The sequence below is a fragment of the Triturus cristatus genome, chromosome 9 (genome assembly GCF_964204655.1).
Source record: "Triturus cristatus chromosome 9, aTriCri1.1, whole genome shotgun sequence".
NCBI classification, from domain to species: domain Eukaryota; kingdom Metazoa; phylum Chordata; class Amphibia; order Caudata; family Salamandridae; genus Triturus; species Triturus cristatus.
In genome coordinates, this window is record NC_140592.1 from 863411443 (window position 1) to 863433952 (window position 22510).

Here is a 22510-nt window from a genome sequence, read left to right on the forward strand (position 1 = left end):
GCTCTGGCGCGAAACTGGACAAAGGGAAGTGGGTGTAACCACCCCCTCCCAGGTCTCACCCATAAGGCGTAACCTAGCAGGTATCCCAGCCCCCCAGATTAGTATAAGAGTGGGAGTTGGGCCTCAAGACTTTAGATTATCCTGAACCTGCAAAACTCAACAGAAACTCTGGACCTTCGACATTCGACGAAAGAAGAAGACTGAAGAATCTCCCTTGTAGCCAAGGAGTGGCTACCCTGTGCAAACAGGCACCATCAAGAGACTACCCTTTGCTTTGCCCACGTTCTACGAGGAACCGACTGCAGAGCCTGACCAGAGCCTTGACTTCCAGACTTCTCCGACCCTGATCCACATCTACAGCAGAGCTGAGATCCGTGGAGGCGACGAGCGACGTGGGACCGGCTACCTGGAAAAAGTGGCTAGTAACTTAAAGCGCAGCTTCTGAGGTACCCTCGAAGTTGTGCACCGGGGATTGAGAATCCCCAACCCCAAGCACCATCTGCACCGAAGATCAGCCCCCCACACTCCACGAGTCCTGCGTGGGGCCCTTCAGCATTTTCCTGCTTGCCGCGTCTGTCCGGTTGCTTGCCCGCTGGCTAGTGGCCTTTTTGACGACGCACCCTGAAATCTTCTGCGCTGGTTTGGCTCCTCCAGACTGGCTCCCGCTTCTCTGCAAAGAAGAAGCACCCCAGACCTTCCTGGTCTGCACCAGAAGCAAGTCCTTCGTTCTTCGTGGGTTCCGCTTGCCAAGGCTTAGTGAGTCCTAGTCCAACTTCGACGCCGCCGACAGCAAGAGCCTTCGTGGGACAGCTCGCCTCCTGGTCCTGGTCGTCCTCGACGCTTCCTGGTCCTCCTGGCTGCAGCGACAAGCTTCACCTTCACCTGCAAATCTTCACGACATCGCCTGGTTCCTTCCTGGTTCCACGTGGTCACTGGCTAGTGACCTTGACTCTGTCCCTTCTGCTTGCAGGTTTCTTCTCTTCTTGATCCCAGCCTTGGGATCCACCGGACACTCTTCACTGACTGCCTGTCAGCATCTTTCTTCAGGCATCCATAGGAGTCGACGACGAAAACGACGCATCTTCACCCCTATGCACCTGCAGCCTGTGGGCTAGGTAACTTGGGTACTCCGGTGCTCATCAGGATAGTGACTATCCTAGTGTCTAGTTTTCAAGTCTCAACTTCCTAGCTACTCCGGAAGTGACCTAAATCTACCGTTTTCTAAACTGTACTATTGCTATTGACTTTTACGCATTACGCGTGAGTGTTTCCACTCTGCACACGAATCCCGTGGGCCTCCCACTTCCTAACTAACGCTAGTGTAGCCCCAGCGATTCCCTAGGCCTAGGCCTATTCTGTTTCCGTGACAGTGGTTCTTATACCACTTACTTAGTATATGGTTTGCGTGGCCCCTAGGGCCTAACTGTATTACTTACCTGTGTGACTTAATGTATGCTTAAATAAGACTGTGTTGTACTTACCTCTAATCTCATAAAGAGTGCTGAGGGTTTGACTAGAATAAATACACTTTATTTTATATATATATCTGTTGTGGTGTCCTTTCATTTGGTATTCAAGGGATTATATATGGTATCACAGCTGGCTTCACATGCCATTCAGAGTTTAGCCTAAGACTGCTCTTGTCCATGCTACCACTAGGATAGCTGGTCTATAAGGTTGACTTTACAACCAATCACCATAAGGGTATTTGGACTGATATAAGGTGTACACTAGAACTAGTGACATCATACATCAGGCCAACTTCTCACACTGGAGTTCACTAACTCTCCTTAAGGAAGTGATGGCCACCAGGAAAGCCACTTTCCAGGTGAGGAATTGAATCTCACATGAATGGAGAGGTTCAAAGGGCGGACCCATCAGTCTGGTGAGGACCAAGTTGAGGTTCCACACTGGTGCTGGTGGGTGTCTTGGGGGAATTACTCGTTTGAGTCCCTCCAAGAAAGCTTTGATGGCAGGTACCTTGAATAAGGAGAGGTGCTGCCTGTTTTGGAGGTAGGCTGCTATCGCGGTCAAATGGATGCGTATTGAGTTGTATGCCAGATTACAGCGGTATAGGTGTAAGAGGTAGCATATGATGTTTCGAATAGATGCGTCCAGTGAGTTAATGTCATTGTTGTTGCAGTAAATGACAAACCTTTTCCATTTGGCCGCATAGCAGGCTCTAGTAGTGGGTCTCCTGGCTTCTTTGATGATAGTCATACAGTCAGGTGGTAAGTTTAGGTAGCCAAATTCTAAGACCTCAGGAGCCAGATCGCCAGGTTCAGTTGCTGGGGATCTGGGTGCTGAATTTCGCCATGGTTCTGCGTTAAAAATGCTGGTTTTATCCGCAGTCGTTGATGAGGCACCACGGAAAGTTCCAGAAAGGTGGTGTACCATGGCTGGCGTGCCTATGTTGGAGCAACCAGGATAAGGGTCAGGGAGTGTTGCCTTAGTTTGCGCGCCACCAGCGGTATTAATGGTGCTGGGGGAAAAGCGTACGCAAATCTGCCGGACCAGTTCATCCATATCGCATTGCCCTGCGACTGTGGGTGTGGGAACCTGGCGGCAAAGCTTTGGCATTTTGCGTTTTCTTTTGTGGCGAATAGGTCTATCTCTGGATGACCCCACTGCTGGAACTACGGTTGGAGAACTGATGGGTGTAGCTTTCACTCGTGCATTTGGTGGCTGTGTCTGCTGAGCAGATCCGCCATCTGGTTGTCCTTGCCTGGGAGGTGTTCTGCCATGAGGAATATGTTCCTCTGAATGGCCCACTTCCACATGCTCTGAGCCAGATGAGACAACTGTGGAGAGTGTCTTCCTCCCTGCTTCTGTATGTAGTACATGGCAGTCATGTTGTCCGTCCGGATCAACACGACTTTGTTGCACAGGTGTACTTTGAATGCCTTCATGGCTAGGAAGATTGCCATCAGTTCCAGAAGGTTGATGTGCATCTTCTTTTGTTGTGTTGTCCATAGTCCCTGCACTGTGTAATTGAGTACATGAGCTCCCCATCCCTGGAGAGATGCGTCCGCTGTTAGTATGATTTGTGGAACAGGCTCTTGGAACGGTCGGCCCTTGCAAAGGTTTTGTGGACTCCACCAATGCAGAGAGTTGTATGCCCGACCGCTCACCAACACTAGGTCTTTTAGTTGCCCGTGAGCCTGATTCCATTGACGTGCTAAGCACTCCTGAAGCGGGCGCATATGTAGTCTCGCGTGTGGGACTATGAAAATGCAGGAGGCCATCATGCCTATCAACTGCATGAACACTCGCGCAGGAAGGGAGTGTTGAGGTTGGAATTTTGAGATCAGCAGTTGCATGCTGTTGATTCTCACTAAAGTTGGCTGAGCTGTGGCAGCCAGAGTGTTGATCGTTGCGCCTAAGTACTGTTGTACGTGCGCAGGTTGGAGACGTGATTTTGAGCAATTTAGTGAGAATCCCAGATTGTGAAGAAGGTGAATGGTGTGGGACATGTGGGTGGCACATTGTTGTGCTGACTTGGCCTGAACTAGCCAGTCGTCCAGATAAGGGAAGACGTGAATGTTTTGTCTTCGCAGATGCGCGGCCACTGTTGCCAGGCACTTGGTAAAGACCCTGGGTGCTGTTGTTACACCGAAGGGGAGAACTTTGAACTGATAGTGATTCCCTTGAATAGTGAATCTGAGGTATTTCCTGTGTGAAGGGTGTATGGGTATGTGGAAGTATGCATCCTTCAGGTCTAGCGTGGCTAGGAAATCCCCCTGACTGAGTAGTGGGAGAACCTGCTGGAGGGTGAGCATATGGAAATGCTCTGACAGAATATATAGGTTTAGGGGTCGCAGGTCTAGAATAGGTCTGAGCGAGCCGTCCTTTTTGGGGATTAAGAAGTACAGAGAGTACACCCCTGTGCCCTGCTGGTCGATGGGCACTACTTCTATTGCCCCTTTTGCGAGCATAGCAAGCACTTCCTGCTGGAGTAAATCTAAGTGTTCGGCTGACATAGGACGGTGCTTTGGTGGTATGTTGGGTGGAGTGGAAGTTAGTTCTAGACAGTACCCGTGCTGGATGATGTCCCTGACCCACCTGTCCGTGGTGATGTTCTTCCACGCGGACAGGAACAGCTGGAGTCGTCCCCCGACAGGTGTTATGTGGTCGGGGGGTAAGGAGAGGGCGTCACTGTTTGTTCTTTGGAGAGGACCTGGTGTTGCCATAGCCACGTCCCCTGCCCTTGGTGCTGGATCCACGATATCCACCCCTGTTGTTTTTGTCATAGGTGCTTTGTGCGCCACTTTTAGCATACTGCTGTTGTGACCCCTGACCCCTTGTTGTTCCCCTATTTCCGGTGCGACGAAAGGAGCCACTACGAAATTGCTGCGTTTGCAGAGCCCCCATTGATTTCGCAGTGTCAGTGTCTTTCTTTATTTTTTCTAGGGTAGTGTCAACGTCTGGGCCAAATAAGAATTCTGTGTTAACTGGTAAGTTCAGAATATTGTTTTGGATCTCGGGTTTGAAGCCTGAGATGCGTAACCAGGCATGGCGCCGTAGCATGACGCTTGTGTTTATTGCCCTAGCCGCTGTGTCAGCTGCGTCAAGGGCGCATTTAATGGATGCATTAGTGAGGAGTTGTCCTTCTCTAATGAGTAGCTCCGCTGACTCTTTATACTCATCTGGTAGATGTTGGAGCAGTGACTCCAGCGTGTCGTAATGTGACCTGTCATAACGTGCCAGGAGTGCCTGTGTATTGGCAATGCGCAGGATGTTCGCTGCTTGCGCTGCAATGCGTTTGCCCGATGTTTCTAGTACTTTTGACTCCTTGTCTGGGGGAGGAGCATCACCAGTCGTTTGTGAGTGGACTCTCTTGCGAGCATTGGCAACCACCATGGAGTCTAATGGCAACTGACCCCTAATGTATTTAGGGTCACCGGTTGCAGGCTTGTATTTTTTTTCAATCCTGGGATTTAACACCCGGGCTCTTGTGGTGTCCTTGAAAATGTCTTTGGCAGGTTGGAGAACCCCTTTTAACATGGGCAGAGTTTTGACAGTTCTTTCTGAAGATGCGAAAGTGTCAAGCAGGAAGTCTTCCTCAATGGCATCAGAATGGAGTTCCACCCCATGATGAGCAGCAGCCCGTTCGATGAGGGCATTAAATGCAGCTGTGTCCTCCGTAGGAGACGTTTTTAATTTATAGAGTTGCGCATCTTGAGTATGTGGTGCGACACTTTGGTCTGTGGGGTCATCCCATGCCTGATCCGGGTCTTGTAGGTGCTCATCAGGATCTACGTCCCCAGGGTAGATGGTATCCTCTTCGCCATAGTCCTGTATTGCGTCCGATTCGGAAGGGGTAGGAGAACAGGACTGCGGATCTGGATGGAAGGGTTGGAAGTGTTCTTGGAGCACTGGTTCCTGCTCCGCTGGCAGTTTGCGTTTAAGAGGAATTTTGTAGGGCTCCTCTTCCCTAACTGGCGCTATTTTGCGCTTGTGGAGCATTAACCTGCCGGTGTCGGCGTCGATAAATTGTGGCCCCGAAGAGTCTTGTTCTGTAAGGCCAGAGGTGGTGGACTGTGTGTGGAGGACACGTGTCCGAATTTGAAATAGTTTCGGCGCCGATGCCGGTGGCAGCCCAAACGTAATGTTGGTGGGCTACGAGTGCACTTTACAGAGTTTGGTTGTGTCGGGACCCGAGATAGAGTGGAGGGTTGCCCGGTCACGGATGCGTTGCAAAGATGCGGAGACCTGCTGCACAGTGAACGCAGATGGTGGTTTGATGGGCACCTTAGTAGTAGACGTCGAGGCTAGCCCCGACTTTTTTGTCGGAAGGGGGTCACTGGTCTGAAGGCATGTATCGACATAGTCGAGGACTTAGTCGGCACCGGTGCGCTAGGCGTTGACGTAGCCGGGGCGGCCATTTTGACTGCGGAGGTTACGGCCTTCGATGTCGGCGCCGAAGGTCTCGGTGCCTTGCGGTGCCCGAGGGCGTGCTTTTTCTGGGTGTCAACCGCATCCGCTGCGGTGAGCTCGGCGCCGAAGTCTCTTTGTACGCGGTCGGAGCCGACGACTTTTTTCGGCGTCGGAGCAGTGGATGGTTTCGACGCCTTCGATCCGACCACCACCAGTTTCACTTTCGTTTTTGAAGGGACTGGAGCGATGGATGGTTTTGGGTTTAATAACCCGGTCGTCTTCGGTAATAGTGGCTCTTGCAGAGTGTTCGAGGCCGGACCGGAAGGTGGGGCCGAGGAACCATGTATTTGATTTTGGGTAAGGCCCGAAGGCGATCCCTCGACCGGAGCCTGATGACGATGTACAGTTTCGGCCTCCGTTTCAACGGATTGGCCTAGCTCCTCAGGAGAGCTGTCTTCTTCGGCCCCGTAGGCCTCGTCGAAGTCTCCTACCTCATCGACGGTTTCTTCACGTCGAAAGATCACTTCATCGTCGTCGTCCGATCGGGAATCATGTTCTGAAGCGGGGCTAGAGACTACTTCTTCCACGCTCTCGGCGTCCTCGTCGCTGAATATGTTGGTGGGAGCAGGCGCTGCTTGCTGCGCCTCCAGCCTCGCTGCCCGTCGATTCCGCAGAGTCTTCTTAGATCGGAACCGTGCACAGGCCATGCATTTCGATTCGTCGTGATCCGGCGAGAGACATTTATTACAGACTGGGTGGACGTCGATATGAGGGTACTTCGCGTGGCATAACGGACACCTCTTGAATGGAGTCCTCGATTCCATCGTCGATCGAGCTTCGAAGTTTGGACCAATCCGGTCTGAAAGTTGGAAGAGGGTGCGGAGCACTAAAGCTAGTAGTCGACACCGAACGGTAACTGTACCGATGAAAACTAAAGGCCTTTTGGCCTAAATCTGAGTATTCCTAAGTTGAGCTAAGATAGTCACATCCGAACCCAATGGCGGAAAAAAACAATCTAAGGATGGAGAGGATGCCCATGCGCACTGTAGTCCAGGGGAGGAGCCACCTATCTCGTGATACTTCGAAGACTCTTCCAGGACAACAATGTGCAATCATCCGGACCCAACACTAGGCGGCGATCTATGCACAGATATAAATTCAGCAGCCCACATGCCTCGAACATATTGTTACACAAGTAAGTAACTTGTGCGTTAATGCCACAGTCTCAGCGCTCCTGCCACAGTCTATGTGACCTAAACACTGGCCCATTCATTGCAATATCACAATGATTGTGTTGTCCATAAGGGCTTTCACATAACTGTCCTCAATGGGAGACAGAAAGGAGCCAGATTGATGGGCTCCTGTTCCAAAACACTGGTGTGGAGCCTCTGCTCAAGCAGAGACCTGGGTCCCTTCTCTCCACCAAGTCTGTGTGCCGCTCCAGCACAGATTTGACACATTCATCACAAATATGGTTTCTCAATGACGTAGTGTGAAATCTGGCGAGAACCCTTCATCCAACATTGCAGCAGGTCTCAAGATGCCTCATAGGACACACCGATGCTGTCCTTAAGGGACTCCCATGCTAAGCCCAATGAGAGCAGAGGTTCCACTGCAGAGTGCATGCATAAATAGCACGAGGCACCTGCAGAACACACAAAACCAGGTCTCTAATTGAGACTCCAGTGAAATGTCAAATATTAAGACCTTCATGAGTGTGAAGTGCTTTCTAGCTATCGCCATGTATGCATCCCCCTCTGCCAAATACAGACTGCAGCGCTTCAACTTGCTCTCTCCCTCATGTTCTTCTCCTTCCAAACTCCTCTGAACTCAGTAATGCGCTTTCCTTCATGTTCTCCTCTCTTGGGTGCTTCAGTCTGCCAAACTCTTACATGCTCTTTGTTGCTCTATCCTTTGTGTACTACTCTCTCTGCAACCACATTTTTTCCCTCGTGTGATGCTCGCTCTTCGATAAATCTCCCCAGCCGCTCTCCTCACACCTGCACTACGTGTTGTTCTCTCAATTGTGTGCTTCTACCATTACCCCCGGTCTTGCTCTCTCTTTTGTGTGCCGCTTCAACTTTAATCTGACCTTGCTCTTCCACTGACCCCAACCAGCAGCCATTTATTTTCTATTTCATGCAAAAGAACAATTATTTACCTTCAGTCACGACTTTTGTAATAGAGACTCTACCTAAAGGCAGACTCTTCACCATGTGAATTTTCCCAGAGGCCAGACTGGATCAGGAGATGTTCGTAGCAATTCCCTCACACATGGACAGGTGCAGTCATCTGGCTCAGTGTTGGGTCGTCCTGCCACGGAAGTGATGTTGGGCCACCTCTGTGCACTGATGTCAGTTTCTTTCTCATCTCTGTTGTAGGAAAGTAGGATCTGTTTTCAGACAGGAATTAGTGTATTGGGCTAGGGGTGTTTGCCAGCTATCCTTGCATACTTCTGTTTGAGCCAGTTCAGAAAGCCCTTGGCTCCCTCTCTGAAGCGAAACTGGACAAACGACATGGGAGTATGCTCCCCTCTGTCCAGCCCATCCTCTGGGAGGGACCCCAGAGTTTTTTCAACTATTTCCTTATGGTACTTAAGGGCTTACCTGTGGGTGGGTCCTCATTCATTGTGGAACAAGACTCAAAACTAAAACCACGTCACTCTCTGACGTTCTGTACGCTTGGACTTCGCGGGACTTTGCCTGGAACGAGACTGCATCATGGAAGGCTCCTGCTGCTCCTGGTCTAGCTGTTCTGCAAGTCTTATTAGTCATCTGTTTTCTTCCAGGTCCTTCAACAGACCTGTGGGCATCAAGTACATCCGAAGTAATCTCCCCTAGAGCGAAGGAGAGAAAGCCGACCGGTCTGCTACTCCTGTCGTCCTACGGACTTCCCGAGGCTCGGCAACACAGGTGGTGGTTCTGCAAATCCCTCTAGGCATGACCTGTGTCCTCTGCAATTTTGAGGTCAGTACCCCTCGTCAGAACAACTGGAACCGAACACCTGTCCACCGCGTGGACTTGCCGTTTCTAACGCTTGTTTGCTCTGCACTCCAGAGATCTTCGAGCTACAAGAAGCTCCAGCATCTCTTCCTTCCAAGCTCAGAGTCTTCAGGGCATCCTCTGCACCATGGGCCTTCGTTCTTGGTGAGCTGCTCGAAGTCCTCTTGCGACTCCTGTGCCTTTGGCTTGTGGGCCCTAGCTTCAGTGGGCTCCCCTGCTTGCTCTGACTGTCCTGTAGTTGGCGAGTCCCTTGGACCTTGCTAGTCCCAATGTTGCTCCTTCGTTCTCCACACCAGTTGCAACTACCAAGGCTGACACTGACCACCTAGTCAGCGACATAGCACAGCTCATGCATGGCTCCTGGTATTCTTCAGCGTCACCTGGTTCTCACAGCTGCAGCGACAAGGTCACCGCCGACTCTGTGGCATAGACTCTGTCCCCTCTGAGTGCAGGTTCTTCACTTCTAGAATCTACCCTTGGATTTCATCAGACCTCTTCCTAAACTTCTCCAGAGAAACTTTCTTCCAAGTCTTCCATTGTCGTCTACAGAGGTTTCTAAGTATATTCACCCAAAATGCACCTGGCTTCCCTGGTGTAGGTAACCTGGTTCCCGGGGCATCAATGGGTGGGATGGCTCTCCAACCATGCGTCCTTCAATGGAATTCTTCGGGGTCCTCTGGGAAGTGTCCTTCTTTAAAAGTACAACGTGACTTCTTCATAGACTTCAATTGGGCACGCAACTGTGTTTCCACTCTGCCTCCGTGGGGCTCCTGGGTACTTACCTTGGGTGGTTCCTGGTTCTGCTAGCTACTCTCAGTCCTTTGGTCCAAGTCCCATTCTTCCTTTCAGTTTGTATTACACTGCTTATGGTTTGGTCTTCCCCTGGAGACCAATGTACATTTCTGCTACTTACCTGATTTCTTTTGAGTATTTTTATGTGTGTAGTTATGTCCAGGTAGGAGATATACTAATGTGATAGTGATTGTGTAATAAATAGACCTATTTTTCATAAACAGTGTGTGGTTCTTTTTCATCTAATCTACACTACTGATTAGATTTGGTAAAACAAGCTGCTTTACACTCCTACAAGGCAGACCTGAAGGCTGCTCTCCACAGCAACCACTGTGAGAGCCTAAGGTTATCAAAGGCCACCAAAATCACCATAAAGGTTGCCCGGATTAGTGCAAGGTGCATCACATTTTTAAGTGTCCAGCCTCCTTTCTTAGCCTCACAGAAACAGACAAAAAGTTGGTTATCTTGTTGGAACTCACTGGTTCAGTCCACAACAAAATCTCCCTCTTAGGGTTGAGGCGATGGAGCCATCCTTCCTCCTTAGGGGCATAAGGTGGAGCATAAAAAGCCAGCATGGTGATGGATTGCCCTATGTGCAAGTCTTGATAACCTTGGGCAGGAATGCCGATTTTGAGCGGAGGACCAATTTATTTGGAAAGAACAATGTGTATAGTTGAACTACGGACAAAGCCTAAAGTTCACTCACTCAGGCCAAAGTTACGGCAATAAGGAATGATGATTTAATAGTGAACAGGCGAAGTGAGCAAATGTGCATCAGTTTGAAAGGAGTGCACATTAAGTAGGTAAGTATCAAATTGTTGTTCTACTTCCTCATCACAAATGGTGTTGGCGGAAACATGTTGATGACCCCTTCAGAAAATGCATCAGACTTGAACAATGCTGGCTAATCGGTTAACGAAAAAATACCGAAAGGTAACCCTTAACTGTTGTCACAGCAAGCCCTTGCTGGGCTAAAGCCAGACAAAATAAGAGAATATTTGATAATTGTTAATTTAGGGTATCGATGTGTCGAGAGAAACACCAGAGAACAAACTTCTCCCAGCGACCTAAGTAAACAGATTTGGTAGATGGAAACCTGGCTGGCAAGATGACACCAACTACTTCGGGAGGTAGGTAGAAGGCTGTAAACTGTTCAAACTTCATGCATGGAGGTGTAGGTTGAGCAGGTATGGGTGGAAGACTCTATCCTGCTGCTACATCAGGAGGAGATCTAGAACAGGCAGACAAATGTGAGGACCCTACACTCCTTGGCCAGTTTGAGGTCACTAGAATGACTTGGGCCCAGTCTTCACTAATCTTTTTCAGTCCTCTTGGCAGGAGAGGGAGGGGCAGAAAGGCATGTAGGTATCCCAGTTTCCAATGCTGAGCGGAGTCTCTCAAAGAAGACAGTCTTGGGAACTCCAACATACAAACCTGTGGACACTGTTCGCTCTCTAGGGTGGTGTGTATATTGAGCAAGCGTTCTCCATTCGTGGAAGTAACTGCCATTCACGATCCGCTAAGCACAATGCCGGCTGAGTTAGTCTGGCCTCGCGTTTAAAGATCCTGCCAGTTGCAGGGCAATCAGGGACATGCCCTTAGTATTCAGCCACTTCAAGGGCCATAGAGTCTTGTGGCGCAGGACACACGATCCCACACCTCCCAGTTTGTTGCAATACCACATGGTGGTCAGGCTGTCTGAGAACCTGTACCCATTCCAGCTTGGTTGGGAGGAACGCTTTCAGTGCCAACTGAATGGATTGTAACTCCAATAGTATAATGTGGAGACAAGACTCTACCAGAGACCTCTGAAATCCACCATTTCCATTTAACAATCTCATACAAGCAATGATGCATCCATCATGCCCATTAACTCTGGGTTGGGTAGCGTGGGGGTTCTGATGCCAGTCCAACTGCAGCTGAGCAGCCACCACTGCAGATCATTTGTTGTCTCCAACAACTGTATGCACTCTGACAAGTTCCCTTGGTGCTGAGCCTACTGATACCTCAGATCGCACTGCTGAGCCCGCATGTGCCACCAGGCGTGGTCCACAATCAAATGCAGGAGGCCAAGAGACCCAGAAGCCTCAGAGCTGCTATGAGACTGCGGTCAAGGATTGAAACATTGGGATCATAGCCAGAATGTCCTGGACTCATGGTTTCGAAAAGCACCTTATCCTGGAAAGCCCTGATGAAGGGAAGCAGCTTTGAAGGAGTCTGGTGTGACTTTGGCAGGTTGAAAGAAAAACCCAACGATGTCAGACTGTCCGTTTTCTGGAGGTGGCTTACAACTGTTTGAGGCGAGCCCGCATACTAGAAAACTGGATCTGTATATACTATACCAAAGTAAGGTAGACTGTACACCGAGTCCAGGGAGTCCCCACAGGTATAGCAGAGGCTAAATTAGACAAGTACTAACAGCTCTCTTTGTGGTAGTGTGGGCGAGCAGTTAAGCTTATCAGGAGGGTGTGTTAAAGATTTATTATATTCACTCAATCAAGGCAGAGGGCACACACTCAGACAGAATCCAGACCAATTAGGTAAGTATAAAAAGGTATACTTATATTCTATTTTGTAGAAGCTGGACTTGGCACAGGCAAGTAAGAAATTCTTTGAAATGCAAGGCTTTACACAGAAATGCAATTTTGTTGGAATCCCTTGAATGTTTGTATTACTTTTAAAACAGTTCAAAATACAGTAAGATTACTTTGATTACTTTTCCGTTACTTTGAGTACTTGAAGTGATATGCCGGGATGTCATTCTCTAGTGTTTGTCACTTACAGGTAAGTACGACAATTCTTAAGTTAAAGCATAGTTACTTTCTTTTCATACAAACAATATGTCAACACATTTTTAGGGACAAAACTAGTCACATTAGTTCTCATCGGAAAAAAAGAGTGTTAACGGTTTATAGGCAGGTAATCTACTTACAAGTATGGCTTTTGGGGGTTAGGACCAAGGTTCCCCGAGATCCAGTTAGGAACTCAAATTGCACTACCCGTGGCACTGGGGCAGCCGGGTGCAGAGTGCAGTTGCCCAATGTAAGTCAATGAGACTAAGGGGGCCTTCGATCAGGGGCTGCTTTCGAGCAGGCCACTTGATTGTGGGATCAAAGGTCATAGGGTTAGGGTTAGGGTTAGGATCAGCACTGCAGGGGCCAACAATCACCACAGAAGCTGCACCATCAGCAGCACAGGGGCGGCTGGATGCAGAGTGAAGGCAACGTAGGAAACCCTGTAGATTGCAATGGAGATCTCCGGTTCGGAAAAGATGCTGCAGGTTCCGTCAGGGAGGCTTCCTGAAGGCGACCACTGGCTGGAGAGGTAAGTTGGGTTATAGGGGGATTCCTGGACACAGTCAGTTGAGCCATCCAAGGCTGCAGGGCATCGGGTGCAGAGGTGTCTTTTGGCATTGTGTCTTCTTACCAGCTCCGGTCGCGGCAGAACCATAGTGCGGTGTTTAAAACTTTTAACAAGCACTGGCAATTGCCAAAATTGGACCATGATTTGGATGCATATGTGTCAAATAAACCACAGATAGTCTACAAAAGAGGTAGAACGCTAAGAAATATACTAAGTCCTTCGGTTATTAAAAGTCCCCCTAATATCAATACCAACATGTGGCTGCCTGAAAAACCAAAAGGCTTTTATAAATGCACCATGTGCAGTGTCTGCCAATTTACAGGAAATAAAAAGAAGTCATTTTGCTATAACACCAAACAAACTCATTACATACAGCAGTTCATGAACTGTAATACTAAGTACGTAGTGTATTGTATAATCAATCTAATATATGTTGGCAGCACAATAAGACCACTCAAGGAGAAAATACAAGAACACATTAGAGCTATTCGCAATCAAAACGAGAACTATCCCCTAGCAGTACATTATAAAAATGTGCATACCAACTCGGAAATCCTATCATTAAGCTTTCATGGGATTGCTATGGCAGAAATGAATCCACGAGGCGGGGATAGGACAGCAGCCCTTAGGAAACTTGAATCTAAATGGTTGATCAAATTGCGAGCGGTTGACAAGGGGCTATATGTTGACCGTTAGCTCCATGTGTTTTTGCATGACTGATATGATCGTATAATGTTGCTTTCCGTAGATACAATTGGTATGTATTATCTGATTTTAGTTGGGACTGGTAAGAACTATGACATCTATGGGGGACAATTATTGGCCATAATGACCATGATAACCTATGTCATGATAAGAGCATCTACTGTCATCAGATGAAAATGATTTGCTTTACATCTGGTATAGAAAATGTTCAAGTGGGTACTATATTCAATATGTCCATCTTGTGTAATCATTATGAATAGAATATGTTTCCAGTGTTGCTTATAATAAGTAAATTCAAGATATTTAGATCAATAATTGAATGACTGTAGATATATTTGGAGTAAATAACATCTTCAGTATTTTTGTCAACACAAATATGTAACACTGTATATTGATGATTGGAGCTTAAATTACTGTCCATGTCTTTTTGCTCTTTCAATCTATTCTGGCACTGCTTTTCCTTCACCAATTCATTAGTCTGTTACTTGTCATGTGGCATTTCTCTTGTTTAAATTGTGGTCCGAGTTTGGTTTTATCTGATGGATATTAACCTGAAATGATGGTGTTTGACCTTTATTTATGTCTTTTTGAGGCCCTTGGTTGGAGCTATATCATTACCCGACTTCACACGTATTACGTGATCATATTGTCATCGTCGTTCGAACGTGGCATTTAAACGGTACATCAACCAGTAATTTATCTAATTATTGGGGATGTGAATGATCTATCTTCACCTTTGAGTATCGCCTGTTATTTGAATAATTATCTTATACTATATTTGTTTTCACGATTTAAAAGAATGGCAACATACAGTATGGGAAGGTTAAAATGGCCGCTCTTTTTTCCGATTTAGGTTTAGGTATATACGTAGTCCTCTTTCGATATTGCCAGTTAATTGAGGGGAATAGTCATGTGACACGCAATCTGGGCGAGGTTTTCGCATGTTAAATAGAGTGCTTCACGCCGTGCTCGCTTGTTTGTTTGTTTATTGCATAGTTGGCGGATCGGCCATTCGGAATATACAGAAAAGGTAAGGTAAAACGAGCAGTACAATTGGAATTTGGCGGTAGTGATAACCTCTTGCTATTTGTTGTTACAATACTACTGGAGAGTCAATGCTTGTTATAAGGCTACGTGATAGCTAATACTCTTGAGAGGTCTCTAGGTCACTTCTTGAGGTAATTAGGCAGAGAAAAAAGTTGCCATATATTACAATTATACCATGCCAAGGGTGAAACACAATATATACGTTATAAGGGAAGGTGAGGGCAATTAGAATTTCAATTATTCTTTGTTAATGTCAAGGATGATATGAAACAGACTCTTGTGATCACGATGTTTGATAGTTAACGCGTTTGTATAAGATATGAGGTTCAATGATTATACCATCTAAGATGTAAAGAGGGTATGTTTATTACAATTGCGCTACGCTAAAGGTGTTAACAATTCTTTGAGGGGTTGAGGGGCTATTACATTTTATTTTGGGTTTTTTAATATGTAACATTGCTTGGAAGCTAATGCAGCTGTGCTAAGTCTTAAGGTTCTATCATTGGACATTGGGTGATGGAAAGAGGAGTTATACATTGGAATTGTGCTATATTTAGGTGACACCTGATATTTTATTCAGGTGTTGATTGGTTGATAGCAACAAAAAGAGATGACTGGGCTGCCCAGTCATCTCTTTTTGTTGCTTTCATATCTGGGGTTACGACTGTGGCCGGACCTTCCATTCCCTTCTCTTGTGAATGGTAATTAATGCCCTACTGGATCACAATTGATCCTTGTCTTCCCCCTACCTATTGTTACACACGTTGATTGGTTGATGCCTTTTTCCTTAGGTCCTAACGTACAAAGGATGGACCATGTGAGGTATTAATGGAAGGTGTTTATTGACATTGGCCAGTAATGTTTTAACAATCTCCATAGAATACACAGGGAGAACTATTGTATTGAATATGAGGTGAGTGGGATTAATTGGAATAAATATAATAAATAAATATAATTATTGGATCCCTTGTTAATCTTCCAACCATGATGTTCTTTCTCGATAAGGGATTCATATACAGTTTTATCATGGTTTTGCTATTCCACTCATGGATGGTGGTTTTTATGAGATTTTTTGGTATTGCATGCCTGATACATAGGTGGTATTTAATCTCTGTTAGATTCCTTTAGATCTTAGTCTAACCTTTTCTAACTTTACAGGGAACATCAATAGGATGACATTAAGGCTATTTTACATTGATTATGCCCTTTGGCCCAGTAGTTCATACTATGCATCACTGTATATAAAGAACCTCTTCTCCTCCGTAGAACTGATTCTTGAGCGCGTTGAGTGATACACTGCGGAACCGGACGGTTGTCTATTTGGGCCCAGTTGTTTTTCTGGTGCTCAATTCAATGTTAATGGTGGGTTTTGTTGTTCTCTCTTTTTAACTTTTTTCATAACTATGGATTCTAGGCATCTTCACTGGTTTTAGCTATGGTGTATTTTTAACTGCTTTTTTTAATGATTATTATTACTCATCACTATTCTATAGGGTATCACAGATTTCGGGTGTTATTCGTCCATTATGCACTTGAGGCATACTCACTTGGTTGTGTCACACTATGGTATTATGGGTCTGTACACTATTCTTGTTTGCTATAATATTTTTTTTTATAAAATTGTTTTTTTATATTAATTGTTTTTTATTTGTTGGTCGCATTAGCCATGATAATGGCGAGATTAATAGTATCTTTATTCAGATTATGTGGCTTGTTTTGTTGTGATTATGATTATTTTCAGTGTATATAGTAGTGTTTTTTTTTTTAATGTAATGTTCTTGACATTCCAGCCTTGAAAAAGTCTTAGAAAAAGACGAAACACGTGTTGGCTGGCAAGTTGTATGCTGGGAAATTTTTATTTATCCATGACTTAAATAAAGACTGCTGAATAGCAAGAGGACCGTCTGATTCTTCTGGAGCATTGTCTCGAATGATCTCATTGGACTGTGTTTGTCTGGGACGAAGAATTATATACTTCATAAGAATCTCTATAACAGTTAACGGTGTGCTGTATATGCCTATGTTTTTTGTGAAATTTGGTTGCACACTTAGGTGTGCTGTTAACACCTTTGGGTAGTAGGTGTTTTGGGCCATTCGAGCACCCGTATAGTGATATTTTAAAAGAAATAACGATAATCCCCTATATATTATAGGTCTCATAATTATAAGACGATTGTATACTCCGTGAAGGTGCGGACATGTTCCTTTTAGGAAACACTACTACCTGTTTCGTTTGTGTTAGAACCATGGAGCCGCCTGGATCGGAGTTCTCGTCTTTGAATCCTTGCTGAGAAAATCTTTAAGTTGAGCGAAGAGCAGGTCCTCTGGGCTTTGGGTGGCTGCTGGACATGCCGGGATTTCCACTGAGTCGGTACAGACCGGTAGGGCTGGAGCCAAAGCGGTTTTCTTCCTCTTCTTCCTGGGTCAGCAAGGCACTTCGGTCCTCCTTTCTTCCTCAAATCTGAGGAGGCAAGGTTCAGGGTCACCCATAAATACTAAATTTAGGGGCATTTAAAGGGGTGTGCATGTTGGGACCAATGGGTCCCTTCCTTGGGGTGGGTACACCCACTATTATGCCACCTCCAGTGGAAGGGGGGCATGAGCCTCTCTCTAATTTGCTGGGTCCCTTCATCTTCAAGATGGAGGGGACTGAGATGTGTGGTTCACCTAGTCTCCCCCACCTTAGGGGAGAGATTGGCAGAGGTGGGCACACCTTTCCAAATGTGTTTTCCCGCCAATTCTCCCGCCCAAAGTGGGGGTCAGAACAGGTGGGAGCCAATTGCTGGGGGCAGCAAAAGGCAGCGACAGCTTACAAAGGTGAAAGACCTTTGAAGCGCCCGCTTTGTGGACCCAGCCCATCCTGGGGGAGGAGGCATGACACCTCTGCCCAGGGTGGGCTTTGTTTCTGGACCCAGAGAGCGGAGGCCCTCTATCCAGGGGTCCAGAAATCTGTCTGGTGGTGGCAAATGACGGGTAGCCATTCAGGAACCACACCAGGGCTGGTCATTTTTCAGGGGACATGTCCAAGATGCCTTCCGTGTGCATTTTACATGAAATGCCACACTGGCATCAGTGTGGGTTTAATGTGCTGAGAAGGTTGAGACCAAACTTCACAGATTTCAGTACAGCCTTTATGGAGCTGTGGAGTTTGTGATGACCAACTCCCAGATCATATACTCTTAATGGCTTTACTGCACTTACAAGGTCTATGGACTTGGACACTATAGGGGTACAGTGCTCAGGCAACTGTTACCTCACCTGGGGGGCTAGTACTCTCTGCTAGAGGGGTGACTTACCTAGGCCTCAAGCAGTGGATGGCAGACATGGGCATGTCAACTTCACTTTTCTCTGCATCAAAATACGCAGCCCACAATGGCAGTGAATGGGTGTTATTGTGCAGGGCCCCCAAGGGTGGCACAATAGGTGCGGCAGCACTTAGAGGCCTTCCCTAATCACAGTGCCCTTGGTACCCATGGTACATTTCAACATACCCAACGAAGAGTTAGTCGTCCACCCAGAACTCACTTGTGCGGTCAAGGCTGAACGACAAAGCCTGAAGCTCACTGACCCTCTGTGCAGAGGTTATTGCCACCAGGAAGGCTGTCTTAGTGGTAAGGAGCCTGAGAGGACAGTTGTGCAAGGGTTCAAAAGTAGCGCATATCAAAAAAGTCAGGACTAAATTAAGGTCCCACTGAGGCATGATGAAGGGGGAAGGAGGAAACATGTTGCAAACCCTTCAAGAACCTATGCACATTAGGGAACTGGAAAAGGGATGGCTGGTCAGGCAACAGCATGAAGGCTGAGATAGCAGAAAGGTAGCCCATTAAGGTGCCCAGAGAACAGCCGTGCTGGGTAAGGGAAAAGATACCGAGAAGGAACTGGTGGGGGGGGGGCGACAGAAAGAGTGTCAACTCTGCACACCATGCCGCATACTTGCCCCAATGACAGGCGTTTGGAGAGACTCTTGGCTGCCAAGATAACATTGCAGACTTTGGTGGAAATCGAAAGCTGTAAACTGTTGCCACTCAATCTCCACCTAAGAAGGCATAGCGTTGAAAGCTTCGGGTAGAGGGCTCTCCCCTGCTGCGACAGAAGATCCTCCCAAAGGGGCAGCCTGATTGAAGGACCAAAGGCCATGCTTAACAGTTCGGGATACCAGACTCTGCGTGCCCAGTCCGAAGACACAAGGATGACTGGAGTCTGGTAATTCCTGATCTTCTTGAGAACTCTGGGCAGGAGGGGTATGGGCGTAAGGTGTACAGGAGGCCTGAGCTTTACTTGAGACAAAAAGCGTCTGAGTCGCCTTGGAAACTGCTGCGACCACAACTGCTGACATTATGCATTCTCAACGGTGGGAAACGGATCTAACCAAGGCTCTCCCCACTACTGCAAAGACCACGCAACACCCCCAGATGGAGACGCCACTCGTGATCCTCAAGGCATCTTCGGTTGAGTTGGTCTGCTCTGACCTGACGTTCCATCCATGTCCAGAGACACAGGGCCTCTTGACAAAGGGTCCACAACAAACAAGTCACATCTCCTAATGAGGAGATGTCCCCCTGTGCACAGCATTTGAACCTACGTGGTGGGTAGTAGTTGTATGAAGGAGTAATCCAATAGATGAAGTTGGTTGCAGATAGATGTTTTATTCACATCAAGCGTATCCGTTAGAGCATTATGCAATTTGGTTCAATGCATATAAATCAATCCATTGGCATATATACAATGTTAAACATCAATCCCGATGCATTTCGGGCAATAAAGAGCCCTTCGTCAGGGGAAACATCTGAAAGGAAACCAAAGAATACAGCGCTTACGGGAAGAACACCTGAATAATGTACAAGGATATACTGGCAGTATAACATTTGTGAAGTGCCTATATGCAAATCAGAGTTGTGTGGTGAAATGCACGGGGTACAAGGGTGTCATGGTGCTGGAAACACAAACAGTGAATGGGGAAGGTAAAATACATGCGGAGTCGTCTAAGAAATATCTAAGTTTAGATCACCCGTGTGGCGAAGATAATCAATTGGTGTGAGAGATTCCAGGATTGTTAAAAAGAACCAGCAAAAACAAACTAGTCAAATCATGCACAGAGTTGTGAGAATCCGCGTTCTTACCGGAAAGCCACTGTAGTCTTGTGGGAGGCGGACAATCCCCTGCAAGAACGATGAGAGGCGTGTAAGTTAATACGGTCGATAAAAAGACCGTGCGGTTAGAAACAGGCGAGAAAACTCGCTACAGCATACTTACAAGGCATGTAAACGAACAGTTGCATGCTGTTAACTGGACTTCGGTAGTGGGTAAATGATAGTGACGCTGCCGGTTTAGCAAGCGTGTGGAGTGAGCGGTCACATGACCAGACGTAGACTAGCGTGTCTGGTTGACAAAATCAGTAAAACCAGGTGCCATGTTGTACTGGTAAAAGAGAGTGGTTTGTAAACAAAAAAAGTGTAACTATAAGGTGAAGGCTTGACACTAGAGAGCGTGTCAAATAATTCTAGTGAAATTACGGTGTGAGTGAACCTAGCGAAATGTGTATGAATCTGGAGAAGAAAAAGTAAAAAGCCTGATCAGGTTAAAAAATGAATATGAATCATAAAATAAAGAAGCAAACATTAAGACAGATCATGTCGTTGTTCATAGGTAACACAAATTCCATGCGGTCGTTCAACCCATCATCATGCTCAGGAACCCAATCCAGTGGTTTTCTCTCTGTAGAAGTCTGTTCTTGTTGTCCAGATCTTCTCTTCTCTCTACTACTTCCAAAACCAGGAATTTTAACTGGCAAACGTTGTGCTTTTTATCAAGATAGTGGGCCGCCACAGTGGATTTTGGGTTTTTGGTGTGTATATTACTCTTGTATTCTAAGATCCATGTACGAATTTTCCTTTCAGTGTGTCCAACATACCCCAAGCCACACGGGCATTTGAGCAGATAAATAACATTAGATGTACTACATGTTGCATTGACTTTCAGTTTAATCTTTGTGCCCTTCATGGGGTGCGTGATGGTAGTACCAGGAATTGAGTTGTGGCAGTTGTTACAATTGTGACAAGGTTGTAAACCTTTGTCAACAGAAATTGTTGTTTCGAATGGTTTTGTCAACAGTTCTTTTAAGTTACGTCCTCTTGTGTACGCGAAAATGGGTTTGTGGCTGAACAGACCTTTAAAGTCGGGTTCCAAGTTCAACATTGGCCAATGTTTCATGATTATGTTTCTGTACCGATGACTCATGGTTGAATATCTAGATACTACTACCATCCGATTGGAAGTTTGTTTGTTCTTGACAGTTAAAAGATCTTTTCTGTCCTTGTTGTCACATCTGAATTGAGCTTGTCGTAGGATCTCTGGAGGGTATCCTCGTGCCATGAATCTGGTGATCATGGCTTCAGTCTGTTCAACACATTGAACGGGATCTGATACAATTCGTTTCACGCGTAACAACGGAGTATGGAAGATTGTTCTTCAGGTTGGTTTTGTGGAAACTGTTATAGTGTAGGATGCTGTTACGATCCGTGGGTTTGCGGAAAATGCTGGTTGTCAATTTTTTTGGGTTCTCTGAATTTGCACATCTAAGAAATGTATGATATTTTGTTGGATTTCGAAGGTAAATTGAATACGATCATCAATTTGATTGAGTTGCTTAAGAGCTTGTTGTAGGATTTTGAGGGGACCAGACCATAAAATAAAAATATCGATGTACCGTAAGAAGATTTTCCTGAGTTTTTGCCAAACCGGGGTGTTCAAGATGTATTGTTCTTCAAAATGGTGCATGAACACATTGGCATACGATGGGGTTGCACAATTGCCCATCAAAGTTCCCGACAATTGAAGGAACCATTTGTCGTTCCATTTGAAGTAGCTCTGATACAGGGTGAACAATAACAGTTCCATGATGAAAACTTGTAAATCTGTGTTGAGGGTAGACTGTAACAAGGTCTGTTCAATAGCTTCTATGCCCAGGTCTTGGGGAATTGAGGTGTATAACGCTTTCACATCAGCTGTGCATAGCCAGAGCTCTTCTTCCGGTAAAATGATTAGTTAATTGATTTTGGTGATGAAATCAGTAGTGTCGTGAATATATGTGCTGGTGTTAGTGACAAACAGTTGAAGATGATTATCTATGAACTTCCCAACTGGATTGTGGATACTGCCTTTAGTGGAAACTATTGGTCTGAAAGGTGGTCTATGTAAGTCCTTACGCACTTTAGGAAGCATATATAAAGGAGATTTAGGATTTTCCTGAATTAGAAATCTCTTCACTCTTTCAGTGATGGCACCATTGTCCACTGCTTTTTGTACTAAGGCCATGAGTTTGGTCGCAAACTGTTTTGTGGGGTTAAAATCCAGCTGTGCGTAGGTGATAGCATCCATGACATGCATGTGAACTTGTTCTTTGTAAAAACTGCTGTCCATAATCACAAGGGCGCTGCCCTTGTCTGCGTTTTGACAAACGATAGACTTGTTGTTAGCCAAGTTTTTTAGGATGCTCCTATCTTTCATTGTTAAGTTGGAATATCTGGACTTCTGTTGGAATTTCAGAGACAGTAGATCATGCTTGACGAGGTTCTCAAAGGTGTCTAGTGTTTTAGGACTCACAGGTGCTAAGAACCTGCTTTGAGGACTTCCCTAAATACTGAATTTAAGGGTCTTAGGGGAGTGTAGGGTAGTAGCCAATGGACTAACTATCACTGGGTTCACTACGCCCTATCTATGACCAT

General features: G+C 46.3%; 1 protein-coding gene across 6 annotated transcripts in view; it reads right to left on the minus strand.

The window, feature by feature from the left end:
- The window catches only part of PPP2R5C (protein phosphatase 2 regulatory subunit B'gamma), a 1282082-nt gene that overhangs the window by 129513 nt on the left and 1130059 nt on the right, over window positions 1-22510 (minus strand). For 2 of the 6 annotated variants that reach the window (XM_085626347.1, XM_085626349.1), the window contains one exon: window positions 19907-19945. The exons of 2 other annotated variants lie outside the window; for them this stretch is intronic. In XM_085626347.1, the coding sequence (XP_085482473.1) occupies window positions 19907-19945 (39 nt within the window). Of the gene's footprint in view, window positions 1-19417; window positions 19573-19906; window positions 19946-22510 lie in introns of those variants that run through there. 2 more of the 6 variants (XM_085626352.1, XM_085626350.1) reach the window with 2 other exon arrangements.